Source organism: Stegostoma tigrinum, chromosome 25 (assembly GCF_030684315.1).
Source record: "Stegostoma tigrinum isolate sSteTig4 chromosome 25, sSteTig4.hap1, whole genome shotgun sequence".
Taxonomy (NCBI): domain Eukaryota; kingdom Metazoa; phylum Chordata; class Chondrichthyes; order Orectolobiformes; family Stegostomatidae; genus Stegostoma; species Stegostoma tigrinum.
The window spans coordinates 36,329,752-36,343,596 of NC_081378.1; the positions used below are offsets into that span (position 1 = coordinate 36,329,752).

Below are 13,845 nucleotides of genomic sequence, written 5' to 3' on the forward strand. Positions count from 1 at the left end.
AAAGTGAGGTGTCATTCATTATGAGCATTAATGAGGAATGTTGGAACAAGGTTTACAACAATCTGCTGTATTGATTCAGTTCAGTTCAGCGATTTCTCTGGCATCGTTATTAATGCAATTATTCCAACCCAATCTTTGGATAATGTCTGTGTTTTTAATGAATGTTGGTACGTGCTGGAAATCTTCTTGACATCTTCTCAATGTGAGAAGATTGTCTTCTGAAGCAGAATCTGTAGGATTCCTTCATGCATCCTCACCAAATTCAAAAATGTTATGAAATTGGAACATTTCAAATGTATAAATTAAGTACGCTCTGGACCTCAAAAGCAAAACTGCAATACTGCCAGTCTCTGCTAATCAGAAATCCTTCACAGTGCTTGATGAAGTGAAAATCCAATGAGCACTAACATTATCAGTTCACACCATTTAAGAAAAATGTCATCCAATTGAATGAAGGCGAGATTACTAAATTGTTCTTTCTCTTAATGTTGTAAAAGAAATTGGGCAGAAATTGTTAATTAAATGCCACCTGCCCTTTATCCCTTCTTTGTGTTTAACTGTACTGACCTCTTATCCTGTCTTTGCCAGAGGAGAGTCTTTGCCAACGTGAAGCCTCTGCGGAAGAGGAACTCCATGATGGGCACATCCCTGAGCAGTTTGCAGGTTTGCTACATGGCTCATCCCCAGCCTGTGAGTCTCCTGAGAACCCTTATCATCTGTACACAAAAGCAAATAAGGAGTTCAGCAGTGACAATGCCTTGAGAATCAAAGGGACAACCCGGGAGCCAAATTTAATTAAAGCAAATTCACTACAATGCACAGATGAAACAAATGAGGCACAGCGGCTGCAAGCTGTTAGTGATGCATCAATATTAAACAGAGACAGCAAACCACAAGTTCTTTATAAAACCATTTTACACACGAAAGTGAACCAGCATGACAGTGATACGTTAGTCAACTCCAGAACTTTTCGCAATAATGATCGCTGGATAAGCAGCGCTGGAGAAAAGCTTGGTTTTGAGGATAGGGCATGCACTTTAGGAAGGGTAAGATCAGGAGGAAAGACCCTTCTTGAGTTACAATTAGCCAGAAACATTTCAAAGTCAGACTCCAACCTTATTACTTGCTCACCTATTGAGGAAGAATCGAGGAGCAGTCGCTGTGAGTCTGTAACAAACTATTTCAAAGAAAGCAAGCAGTGCACCGGAAAATGCCTGGAGCGTACACCTTCTTTCACAGCTGAATGGGAAGAGGTAAGATTTGTTATAAAAATACCATCTGCAGAAAATGTCAATTGTGGACATTCCAAGATTGTATTTCATTTAAGCTGTGATTTGTATTGGGGGACCTGTTAGCCTGCTAAAGCAATAAGAAATAAAACTAAGAAAGAGAACCCTTTAAAGATCCGTATGGTAGTAATGTATGGAACCACATGTGATGACAGAAATACTAAACAGATATTTCATGTCAGTATTTATTGTGGAGAGAGACATGGAGGCTAGGGAAATAAATGTTGATGTCTTGAAAACAGTCCACATTACAGAAGAGGAGGTGCTGGTTGTATTAAAAAACATAAATGGATCAATCTCCAAGACCTGATCTGGTGTGTCACAGGATGCTGGGGACGAATTAGCAGGGCTTCTAGCAGAGGTATTTGTATCATTAGTAGCTATGGGTAAGGTGCGGAGGACTGGAGGATGGCTAATATTGTGCCCTTTAGATAAGAAAGGCTGCAAAGGAGAACCCTGGGAACTATAGACCAGTGAATCTGACATCAGTGGTGGGTAAATTGTTGAAGGGGATTGTGAGAGATAGGATTTATCTGCAATTGGTGAGGCAAGGACAGATTTTTAAAAATTAATTCACAGGATGTGGGCATCTCTGGCTAGACCAATATTTATTGCCCATATCTAATTGCCCAGAGGGTAATTGGAGTCAACCACATTACTGTTGGTCTGGAGTTACCTGTAGATCAGATCAGGTAAGGTTGGCAGTTTTAATTCCCTAAAGGGCATTAGGATTAGGGATGGTCAGCAATGGCTTTGTACATGGTAATTCGGGTCTCACAAAATTGATTGAGTTTTTTGAGTCCGTGACCAAGAAGATAAATTAGGGCAGAGCAGTAGGTGTCGTGAACATGGACTTTAGTAAAACCTTTGACAAGGTTCCACATGGTAGACTGCTGAGTAAAGTTAGATCACATGAGATTTAGGGAGAGCTTCCCAATTGGGTTTGATGATATGAGTCAGACGGTGATGGTGAAGGGTTGGTTTTCGGACTGAAGGCCTGTGATCAGTGGCGTTCCACAAGAATTAGTGCTGGATCCACTGTCGTTTATCATTTATATAAACAATTTGGATGAAATTTAGAAGTAATGGTTAGTACATTTGTGGATGACACCAAAATTGGTAGTATAGTGGACAGTGACGAGGTCACATAAGATTACAAAGGGATCTTGATCAATTGGGCCAACGAGCCAAGGAGTGGCAGATGGGGTTTAGTCTAGGTAAATGCAAGGTGTTACATTTTGGTAAGACGATCAAGGACAGGACTTAGACAGTTAATAGTAGGGCCCCGGGTAGTGTTGTTGAACAGAGAGGCCAATGGGTTCAGATACATGGTTCTTTGAAAATTGCACCACAGGTTGATAGCTTTTGAAGAAGGCTTTTGGCACGCTTGCCTTTGTTACTCAGACCATTGAGTATAGGAGTTGGGATATCATGTTGCAGTTGTACAGGACATTGGTGAAGTCACTTTTGGAGCATTGTGTACAGTTTTGGTCACCCTGCTATAGAAAGAATTGGGAGGGTGCAGAAAAGATTTACAAGGATGTTACTTGGGCTAGAGGGTTTGAGTTATAAGGATAGGCTGGTTAGGCTGGCATTTTTTTCACTGGAGTGTAGGAGGTTGAGGGATGATCATATAAAGGTTTATAAAATCATGAAGGACACAGATAAGGCGAATAGCAAAGATCATTTGCCTAGGGTAGGAGAGCTCAAAACTAGAGAGCATATTTTTAAGATGACAGGAGAAAGATTTAAAAGGGATCTGAGGGGCAACTTTTTCACACAGAGGTTGGTTTGTATGTAGAATAAACTGCAGAAGGAAGTGGTAGGTGCAGGTACATTAAAAGACATTTGGATAAGAACGTGAATAGGGAAAGGTTTGAGGGCTATGGCCAAACACAGGCAAATGAGACCAGTTCAGTTTGGGAAACTGGCCGGCATGGACAAATTGAACCAAAGGGTTGTTTTCCTTATTGTATGAGTCTACGATTCTAGATTCGTGAATGACGTCTAAATTCCAGAAACGCCGCTGTTGCAATAAACTAAAACCCAGTGTTCATTGCCCATTATATTTGCTCAGATTGTTAATAGTAGCTAATAAACTAGCTTGAAAGGATTTAGCATTGCAAGAGTCCAGTGTATATTTGCTAACAAACAAAGTTACTTACTTACTAATTCGGATCTTAATTCAGTTCTTTACAAGAGGTTGAATTCCATTCTGAACATATGAATGTATAGTTTAAAAGTGAATTTTGTGAATAGCAATTCTTCTTGAAGCAACATTGAATATGTAGTGAGGGGCTGTATGGAGATGTAGGTTGACATATCATCCCTTCACCCCTAAAACCTAGATTCTGCTCCAGCCCACAGCAAGAGCTGGAGTTGTCTTCTTGCTGCTGGCTGTGCATTTCATTTAGAAATTGCTTGGTGTCACCCAAGCCCTTTGTGGTTGTAAAAGTGTTCCTATTTCAACAGTAGATAGTCTCAGAAGGGCTACCAGATTGTGACAGGAATCACACTGGTGTAAGTAGTTACAACTGAGAATGAGTGTAGGGCATTTTTGTGGGGCAAAGGTTGAGATGGCTTTACTTAACCTTGGGTGGTTCACCAGCCCATGTCTGGTTGAGGCTTGGTGTTCTCAATTCAAGTCAACAAATAAAAATAAACACCTTTGGTACCCACAATAATGTAATGTATTCAAAATTTGCAGTATTCTGAATAATTCTACTTATTAACTATTTAGGTCAGAAGTCACATGATGCCAGGTTATATATTCCAACTGGTTTATTTGAAATTATAAGCTTTCGGAGCGCTGCTCCTTCCAGACACAGGAGCAGCACTCAAAGATTGTGATTTTAAATAAACCTGTTGGACTATAACCTGGTATTACGTGCCTTCTGACCTTGTCCACCCAAGTCCAATGCCAGCACCTTTGCACGTTAATTACTTAGTTTAAGTTAATTTATTTCCAATATTTTCTGAAAAGACGACTGAAGATTTCAAACGCTTTGATAGCTCGCTGGAAATGTACAAAGTGGTTGCTGCCAAGGGGCTTTGTTGGCCCGGTATTGGTGATTTCAGCAGTTCCATTACCCAGGCAAAAGTACTTCCAGCACTTACTGACAATAATCCAACCTTTCCTATCCAAAAGGTTATGAGAATCTACATTGAGGACCTCTCGCCAATTGAACCATAAAAGATTACAGCACAGAAAAGGACCACTTCACCCATGAAACCTGTGCCATGTCTTAATTCAATAGTTAATCCCTTTGCTTTTCAATGGTCTTGTAATATCAGTCCTTCAAATATATAAATTCACACTTCCCTTTAAAAGATACAGTTATCTAAATTAATCCCAGTAGGAAAGCTATAAGTGCTACCGTAAAACAATGACAAGTTTTTTATTTCAAACCTCTCTTCTCTCTTGGAACAATTTTCAATTGATGAACCCTCAACATTCAGTTTCATCAGATGAACTCACTTTGCTTAGTCAGCTTATCAAATCTTCTCATAGTTTTAGTAACTCTTAAATCTCCTCTTGACTTCATTTGAGTAGATCTTTGGATTTCAAACGCAGTCTTAAAAGTTTGAAGGTTTCGTGGTGAGTGCAGTGACATTGAAAAAGGCAAAATTGTGGTTACCCCTGTAAAATTTTGCTCTGATAAAAGAATGGTACACCTGTAAATCTGCCTTGCTCAGTGTTAAATTAGTTTTTGGGGCTTCTGGGATTAATTGATTACAAAGGGGAAAATTTTGTATTGTAAATAGATCATAGAACTCATCAAGTAATAAGAATTTTCATCATTAACAAAGATGCTGGGAAAGCTCAGCAGGTCTGGCAGCATCTATGGAGGAGAAAACAGAGTTAACGTTTCAGGTCCGATGAGGAAGGGTCACTGGACCCGAAACGTTAACTCTGTTTTCTCCTCCATAGATGCTGCCAGACTTGCTGAGCTTTTCCAGCAACATTGCTTTTGTTCCTGATTTGCAGCATCCGCAGTTCTTTTGGTTTTTAATTTTCATCATTAATTGTTTTCCACTTGTAAGTGTATCTTGCAATTTTCATACTTTGAGATGTAATTGCTTTCAGGATTTTTTTGGACAGGACTATAACTAAGATTAAAGCTGGGCAAATAGTTGTAATGGATCCCATGGGTGTACCTAATTGGAGCAGAACACAGTCTTTGCTTTTGCAGGTGTTCGGAGCTCTAAAGAGGATGAGCCAATGAAGTAGCTGTTTAGACATTAATGGTTCTTAATATGTCTTTGCAGATTGATAAAATCATGAGCTCCATAGGAGCAGGAATCAATACAGGCCTGAAAGGAAAGCACGATGATGTTTCAGGTAAGGAACTAAACGTGAATGCACATAATTGCATTCACATTGAATTAATGAAAACTAAATATTTATCGCTGATAAATAATAAGATTCTTCAGTGCACTTGTCAAGTGTTATTATTTATTGAGTCTTGCAAAATCTTTCAGTGTAAGTTTCCTTTCTTCCCTGGGCCTTAAGAATATACATAATTTTACAAAAATATGGGCTAATAAATGAAATTTGTTGAAGACAAATTTTGTTCAACTAAATTGATTAAGTTCTCTGATGAAAAGATATAGTGGGTTGATGAGAGCAGTGCAGTTTTTATGTTGTATACATCAACGTTTCAAAGGTTTTTAGCAACAAGCCACATTATACACTGGCAAGCATTATTAAAACCGCTGGGATTATTAGGACAGTGACAACATGGAAAAGGAATTGGATAAGGGACAGAAAGCAGAGAGTAGTGGTAAATGAGAGATAATGGGAACTGCAGATGCTGGAGACTCCAAGATAATAAAATGTGAGGCTGGATGAACACAGCAGGCCAAGCAGCATCTCAGGAGCACAAAAGCTGACGTTTCGGGCCTAGACCCTTCATCAGAGAGGGGGATGGGGGGAGGGAACTGGAATAAATAGGGAGAGAGGGGGAGGCGGACCGAAGATGGAGAGTAAAGAAGATAGGTGGAGAGGGTGTAGGTGGGGAGGTAGGGAGGGGATAGGTCAGTCCAGGGAAGACGGACAGGTCAAGGAGGTGGGATGAGGTTAGTAGGTAGCTGGGGGTGCGGCTTGGGGTGGGAGGAAGGGATGGGTGAGAGGAAGAGCCGGTTAGGGAGGCAGAGACAGGTTGGACTGGTTTTGGGATGCAGTGGGTGGGGGGGAAGAGCTGTGCTGGTTGTTTGGTGCAGTGGGGGGAGGGGATGAACTGGGCTGGTTTAGGGATGCAGTAGGGGAAGGGGAGATTTTGAAACTGGTGAAGTCCACATTGATACCATATGGCTGCAGGGTTCCCAGGCGGAATATGAGTTGCTGTTCCTGCAACCTTCGGGTGGCATCATTGTGGCAGTGCAGGAGGCCCATGATGGACATGTCATCAAGAGAATGGGAGGGGGAGCGGAAATGGTCCGCGACTGGGAGGTGCAGCTGCCTGCTGCGAACTGAGCGGAGGTGTTGTGCAAAGCGGTCCCCAAGCCTCCGCCTGGTTTCCCCAATGTAGAGGAAGCCGCACCGGGCACAGTGGATGCAGTATACCACATTGGCAGATGTGCAGGTGAACCTCTGCTCAATGTGGAATGTCATCTTGGGGCCCGGGACGGGGGTGAGGGAGGAGGCGCGGGGACAAGCGCAGCATTTCCTGCGGTTGCAGGGGAAGGTGCCGGGTGTGGTGGGGCCGGAGGGCAGCGTGGAGCGAACAAGGGAGCCACGGAGAGAGTGGTCCCCCCGGAAAGCAGACAGGGGAGGGGATGGAAAAATGTCTTGGGTGGTGGGGTCGGATTGTAAATGGCGGAAGTGTCGGAGGATAATGCGTTGCATCCGGAGGTTGGCGGGGTGGCGCGCGAGAACGAGGGGGATCCCCCTGGGGCGGCCGCGGCGGGGGCGGGGCGCGAGGGACGTGTCGCGGGAAATGCGGGAGACGCGGTCAAGGGCGGTCAAGTAGTGGTAAATAGTTGTTTATCAGATCCGCTGGAAGTTCATAGAAGTATGCCACAGATCTGATTAAAAGACAACTGATTAATCTGAGATATATTAGTGACCTGAATCTGGGCATAAGGTCAAGAATTTTGAAGGTTCCAGGTGACATGAACCCGACAGTGTAATATCGGATGTGATTAATAACACAGAGATAACAAGGTGTAGAGCTGGATGAACACAGTAGGCCAAGCAGGATCAGAGGAGCAGGAGGGCTGACGTTTCGGGCCTAGAGCTTGCTTCAGACAAAAAAATGGCTGATGTTTCGGGCTTAGACGCTTGGCCTGCTGTGTTCATCCAGCTCTACACCTTGTCATCTCAGATTCTCCAGCATCTGCAGTTCCTTCTATCTCTGATTAACAATACACATCACAAACGCATAAAACAAGCTGTTGAAGTAGACAGATACATGGCAGATGAAATTTAATGCAGAGAAGTGTGAAGTGCTACATTTAGTCGGAAGAATGAAGAAATGAAAAATAAACAATGACTCAATTTAAAGAGAGTGTAAAAACAGAGATATCTTGGAATATTGTGCACACTCAAATCTTTGAAGCTGACAGCATACATTGAGAAGACCGTTATAAAACCAGGACCAAATCCACAACCATTAACATCTAGAAGAACAAGGGCAGCAGATGAATGGAAATACCACCGCTTACAAGTTTCCCTCTAACACTCCCCATTCTGACTTTGAAACATATTGCCATCCCTTTGCAATCACTGTATCAAATGCTTGGAATTCCCTCCTTAAAATCATTATGGATCTACCTATAGCATATGGACTGTAGCAGTTGAAGAAAGCAGCTTACCACCACCTTCTAGAGGGCAACAGGGGATGGGCAATAAATGCTGGCCAGCCAACGACACTCCCATCCCATGACTGAATTTTTTAAAATGTAGGTTTTGTGAATTTATTCAGAAAAAGCACGGAGCACAGAACAAAATAGCATGCTAAACATTTTTTTAAAGCACGTCTTATTCCTCAGCTAGAATATTGCATTAAACTATGTGGAGCATACTTTGGAAAAATGTTAAGATCTTATAGAAAGTGCAGTAAGAAATTTACAAGAGTGGTCTTCATTCAGTTAGGGAGGCTGGTGAAGCTGGGACTGCTGTCTGTGCAAAAATTGACAAAACTGTTCAAAATCATGAAAGGTTTTAATAGAGTGAATAAGGAAAAACTGTTTCTAGTGACAGAAGGATCAGCAACCAATTTATGATGATTGGTAAAGATGACCAGGGGCAAAAGAAAGAAATATTTTTCATGCAGTGAATTATTGTAATCTGGGACAGACTACCTGACAGAAGCAGATTCAGCAGTAACTTTACAAAGGAAATTGGATCAATGCATGAAGGGGACAAATTTATAGAGCTATGGGGCAAGAGTCAGAAAGTGGGACAAAATGGATCGTTCTATCAGAGAGGCAGGATGAACAAAATTGTTGATTGGCTTAGTTCCACTCGTATGATTCTATGTTTAATATTAAAAGTCCACTTCCAATAAACTTACTGTCTGCCATCACCTTTTTAATTGGTGCTCTTTTTCCCAAATAGTTGAAGTGTAAATTATTTCTAGTGTTTTAAATTCCTTCCAGGCATCACCCCTGCCTATCAGTGTAACCATCTCCAGCCTTACAGACTTCTCTTTAAATTCTGTTATTTAGCTCCAGTTTCATGTGCATTTCTCATCCAGTTTTTTGTCCCATCATTGGTGGCTTTACTTTAAGCTGGTCTGCCTCAATGTTTTATCATTTCTATCCTACATCCCTTTGTCTTTCTATCTCTTTGCCACAATTATCATTAAAAGCATCTAGCTTCTCCCACAGTAATGTTATTTCCTTTGAGTAGGTAGCATTGCTTATTTTAGTAACGCCTCCATCAATTGCTTGGAGACATTTTTAGGGTGTTAAATAAAATGCAAGTTATTGTTAATAGATGAGAAAACTGACTTTTTATTATGCCTTTTTTTTGCCACTGCATCAAGAAAACAGTGTTGCCCATCATGTTTATTACAAACTGTTGCATTCACCTGCACTTCCCGAAACAGCTGTGATCTGTCTTTAATGATGAAGAATAAAATGAGAAGCTATTAAACAATGTGGTTGTGGTACAGTGTGATATGTAGATTGTGACTCTGTCATGGACATATGCAAAGATAGCATTGATGTAATGTAATGTACTTTATGCTAGTTTAAACAGAGGTCTAAATAAATATTAAGGTATTGAGAAGATTTCTTTGAGGCTACATGTATTAGTTTGAATGAAAAGTTAAAAGGCATCCAACTGCAAGTACATTTTGGTACTTCACCTACAAAACATTCGAAAAATGTTTATTGCTTTTAAAAGTTTTAGTATTTTTGATGAAAGTGAATGAATTGTGATGTTATTTGTATATTATGTTGAAGACTGATGTTGTCAGCATGTTCTGGAGGAACCAGTAGCATTTACAGAAAGCAGACAGAAGAATTTTGTATAGTGGTATTTCCTGCATTTGTTTTAACTGAACTCATCACTCAAGGTTGGCGTATGTGTGTGTGTAGGAGGGAGCAGCATCAGCATCTGCATCAGCAACAGATTTACAGCTAGCAGACAAAGAAATCTGGTTTTCTGATGGCCTTTATAGAGACTGTGAGGTGTAGCCTGGGCTGGGCAATGAACAGGAGAAGGGGGGGAGCATGAAGCATGGTACAGCATACTGATGAGTGTGGGAGTACTTGATAAAAAGAATCCTAGCTACTGGCAGAACAGTGCTTACCGTGGAGAACTGCGACATTCACACGTTCAGGGACCAGCCTGCTTTTAATATTTTCTCTTTGATGTGTTCTTTAGACAGACTACTATATATATAGAGATAGACACCTTGGCATGCTGGATCCACATCTTATTGCAATACCTGCTGGCTGTGAGAAGCATTCCAGCATTTAGACAAGCTACAGAGAATAATATTGTCAATAGACTTGTGCACCACAAAAGCTATCAAGCTGGCGGGCTCATTCGACAGTCACATTCCGAGGAATACGATGTGGCAATGCCACCTCTCAACCTCGGAATGCCCCTATTACCGGATTGATGGTATGTCACTACTGAAGCGGCTTCCCCTTCAACCTCTTACAGGACCCAGAGTTGTATTTCAGACTGTGGGACGGTGGCTGGAGAGCATAGGACTTCCGCAGTATGAAAACCACCTGCTGGCAAATGGATTTGACAACATCCAGTTCATGGTAAGCTACCTTCTGTTTTATTCTCGCGCATGAACAGTTGATGTTTTCTCAAGACCATGCTCCTTCTTACCTTCTTCCCTCCCTTTCTCGCTCTCTCCCCGTCCCACTAGATCATGACCTGTATCCATTGTATTGTTGCCCCAGCAACTGTGGTCTTGTGTAGCCCATTAAACTTGGCATTGGAGGCATCAGTTTGTTACTGATTAATCAATTTCAGTCGCTTTGGGTCTGTGTATCTTTGTGTCCTGTGACTCTGTGCATAAGTAAAACTATGTATCATCATATCTTGCACCCCAGAGGGGCTACAGAAGATTAATTGATTAGTTGTGTTCTGGAAAGGAATTATTTTGTAAATGTACATATATGAACATTATAATTAGGGTAGAGTTGACATTTGATTCTGTGCAAATATACACACACAAAAGTTTTCTTATCTGTGAACTAAAAAGATACTTGAGTGCTTCAGTAATGAAAATAGAAACGCTTCAATGGCTAAAAATCTGGGGTTGCAGAATTGTTGCAACATTTCAAAATTGCTTATCCATATTCTTTAAGATAAAAGTTTATGTAAAAGTGAGACTTTGACACAATTCCATTCTGATTGTTAAGATTTGTGATATAAAACACAGCTGAAATTATCTGTCTAAGCCACATAGGTACCTCATACCTGTAAAGGAACAATAACTTCTATCTCATTTGTTTTTTCAAAATCATTTTTGTATTTCATTTTCACTGTATACAGCTCATAGAAATATGTGGAGACTTTCAGCTTGAGAGAGAGAGAAAAGCAATTATTGTAGTTACTAGGAGACCAGCTATAATTAGCTGTTTCTTACAGGGAGTGTCAATCACTGACAGAATGCCTACATTATAATCTTCCCTACCCACACCAAGCTATAACCTGAATTGATTCCTTTTAACAAATGAATGTAGATGAATCAAATTGATGCAGAATTGAATGTTTTTCATCCACCTTATCAACAAGATAAGTATAATTATGAAGCTGAAGTCTATTCATGCCATTCCAGTGGAAGGAAATTTGTTGCTGTTTCACGAGTCAGTTTGCCCCAGTCTGCAATGTATTTAATCTAATTTTGAGTGTTGAATCTAATTCTTGAATCTGTCATCAATTCCTTTAAACCATATATCTAACCAAAAAAGCAACTTCCAATGCACAACGGCCTCTGCTTGGGCTCTTCAGACAATTCTGTTTTAGGTAAATTTAGGTGATGACCCAGTAATGTTCTAGTTTTTCTGTTGTGTTTGTAAAAATGCTGAAGGTTAAGATTTTTAAGCAGTAGCTTGTACATCATTTCAGAAAGGTCACCCATTCCTTTTAGACTCTTTATAGCTGATGTAATTACCAGTAATTTGCAGTTTTTCCATCAAGGTGAGATGTGCCAATCTGGAAAGTGGTGTGTTCATTACATTAGACTGATATTTTAACTCTGAATCTGAAAAGAGATTTCTTTTGTCAAGATTACGGGTAGCTGATGAAGATGATCAGATTTGAACAGTAAACATAGCATAGAAAATTCTATTTCCTACAGTCTAGTACTTGAAGTTCACTCAGGTTTTCCTTAACAATAATGACGCTTAAAATGTCTTTCGTCAAAATGACTTCATTAGAAATACCGAAGCCAAAGTTTTAGTAATGCTCATCTCTACCAGGGGAAACAGCTAAAAATATTTTTTGTGCAGAATATATATTTTAGAAATGCTTACTGTAATGTTCATATAACCTTATAATAATACATTTATATATTTTATATACATGTTCAGGCTGTCAAACCTCTTCAACAACTCAATCAAATCCTGGTTGATATATTCCTCAAAATCACCTTTGATCTATTCTTTCTTAATTTCTTACTACTTGCTTCAAGGGAGTTGTTTTTTCTTAAAGCTGATGCAAAAAGTTAGGATTTAGAAACATGGGTGCACAGAATAATTTCAGAGCTCCATGACCTGGAGGAAAACCTATGCGGAAAAATTGAAAATAAGATCACTGACCGATGGCATGTGGAAATAAATTCTTCAGTGTAGCGTTGATGAAACATTTGCTAATAGATCAATATTTTAAAAACTGTACCACTGTACAAAATGTTTGATTATTTCCTAAATAGTGATTTTAACAATGTGTTTTTATGTAAATCCTCTTCCCCTTTCCTGCTTGGAGGATCATTGAGCCAAACTTTACTGAGACGAGAAGGGTTTTGGTCACCAACTGCAGAGCTGGCAAAATTTCCATGCTGTCTCTTTCGAGGAAGACCTCCCACAACCTATGCCAGTAAGGCATATATGGGCCAGCAGTGGGTCTTTCCCCAAGATTCTCAGGTCGGAAGTTCCCGCCCCATTAAGAGCTGCTGGCCAACTAGAGGCAGGAGACCCTTCTGTACGTAGCAGCGCCACGGGAGAGGTAGTGGCTGCGGTTGATACTGCACCCAAGGGGAGGTCTTGGATTGAGGTGGTCTCCAGACATGAACACCTGATAGCAGGAGTTGCATCTTGGGAAGGATAGGTGAGGATGTTGGCAGCAAGGACATCTCCTTGATGCTGGTACCCTTGATCAGGCCTTAACTGCTATTGAACAAGGAATATCTTGCAGGAGTCCATATAAAAATATGCCAAAGTTTGCTTGTCATGCTTTCCGCATGCCAAACCCACTGCCCGGTGACAGTAGATGAGACCATTAAGTGTGTGTTAATTGTCCATTTAATATCCTCAATTGGTAGCAGGGCAGGAAGGGTTTAAGTAGTCCATGTCACCAAAATTGATTGCAGAAAGTTAAACTGCTTTACTTCTGGCCAGCCAGCTTGTCACCTCAGGAAATTGAAGGTATAGTGTTTTCCCCCGCCATGGTCACATCCTGATATGGTCCATTTAATTATAAAAACAAAATTACCCAAAACAGTTTGCTTGGAAGCACATTTAATTTTTTGAAAAATGCCTTAGGTTAACTTATTATGAAGCATCATCAGAGACAGATTTTTCCAAAAGTTGGGACACAGGGGACAGTCCTTTCGCCTTTGAGACAATGTTACAAAAATAGCTTTCAGTGAAAGGTTTCTGTCAGAAGAGAAGCAAAACTTTTCCAGCGCAGCTGGACCTGTTGTGCGTTCCTAACGTTTCATGTTTTATTCCATCTTTGTTATTTTCACCTCTGTAACCCGAATGAAGAACTTCATTTCAATTGCATCATTGCATTCACGAGTGCAGCTGTAAATATTATATCCATTAGCCAATTACTCTATTTATCTTTGAATATTTGCGACCTTAAATTAGGGAGTTGTCTCATACATTTATTAATCCTCATCTGATAAAATTTTTT

The 13,845-nt window shown here is 40.5% G+C and overlaps 1 protein-coding gene across 19 annotated transcripts in view; it reads left to right on the plus strand.

Annotated features, from left to right (window-relative positions):
• anks1b (ankyrin repeat and sterile alpha motif domain containing 1B) overlaps positions 1 to 13,845 on the plus strand; it is a 766,097-nt gene that overhangs the window by 658,836 nt on the left and 93,416 nt on the right. For 17 of the 19 annotated variants that reach the window (XM_048554436.2, XM_048554438.2, XM_048554441.2 and 14 more), the window contains 3 exons: positions 589 to 1,253; positions 5,559 to 5,631; positions 10,411 to 10,517. In XM_048554436.2, coding sequence (XP_048410393.2) covers positions 589 to 1,253; positions 5,559 to 5,631; positions 10,411 to 10,517 — 845 coding nt within the window. Of the gene's footprint in view, positions 1 to 588; positions 1,254 to 5,558; positions 5,632 to 9,894; positions 10,518 to 13,845 lie in introns of those variants that run through there. The other 2 variants (XM_048554450.2, XM_048554451.2) reach the window with 2 other exon arrangements.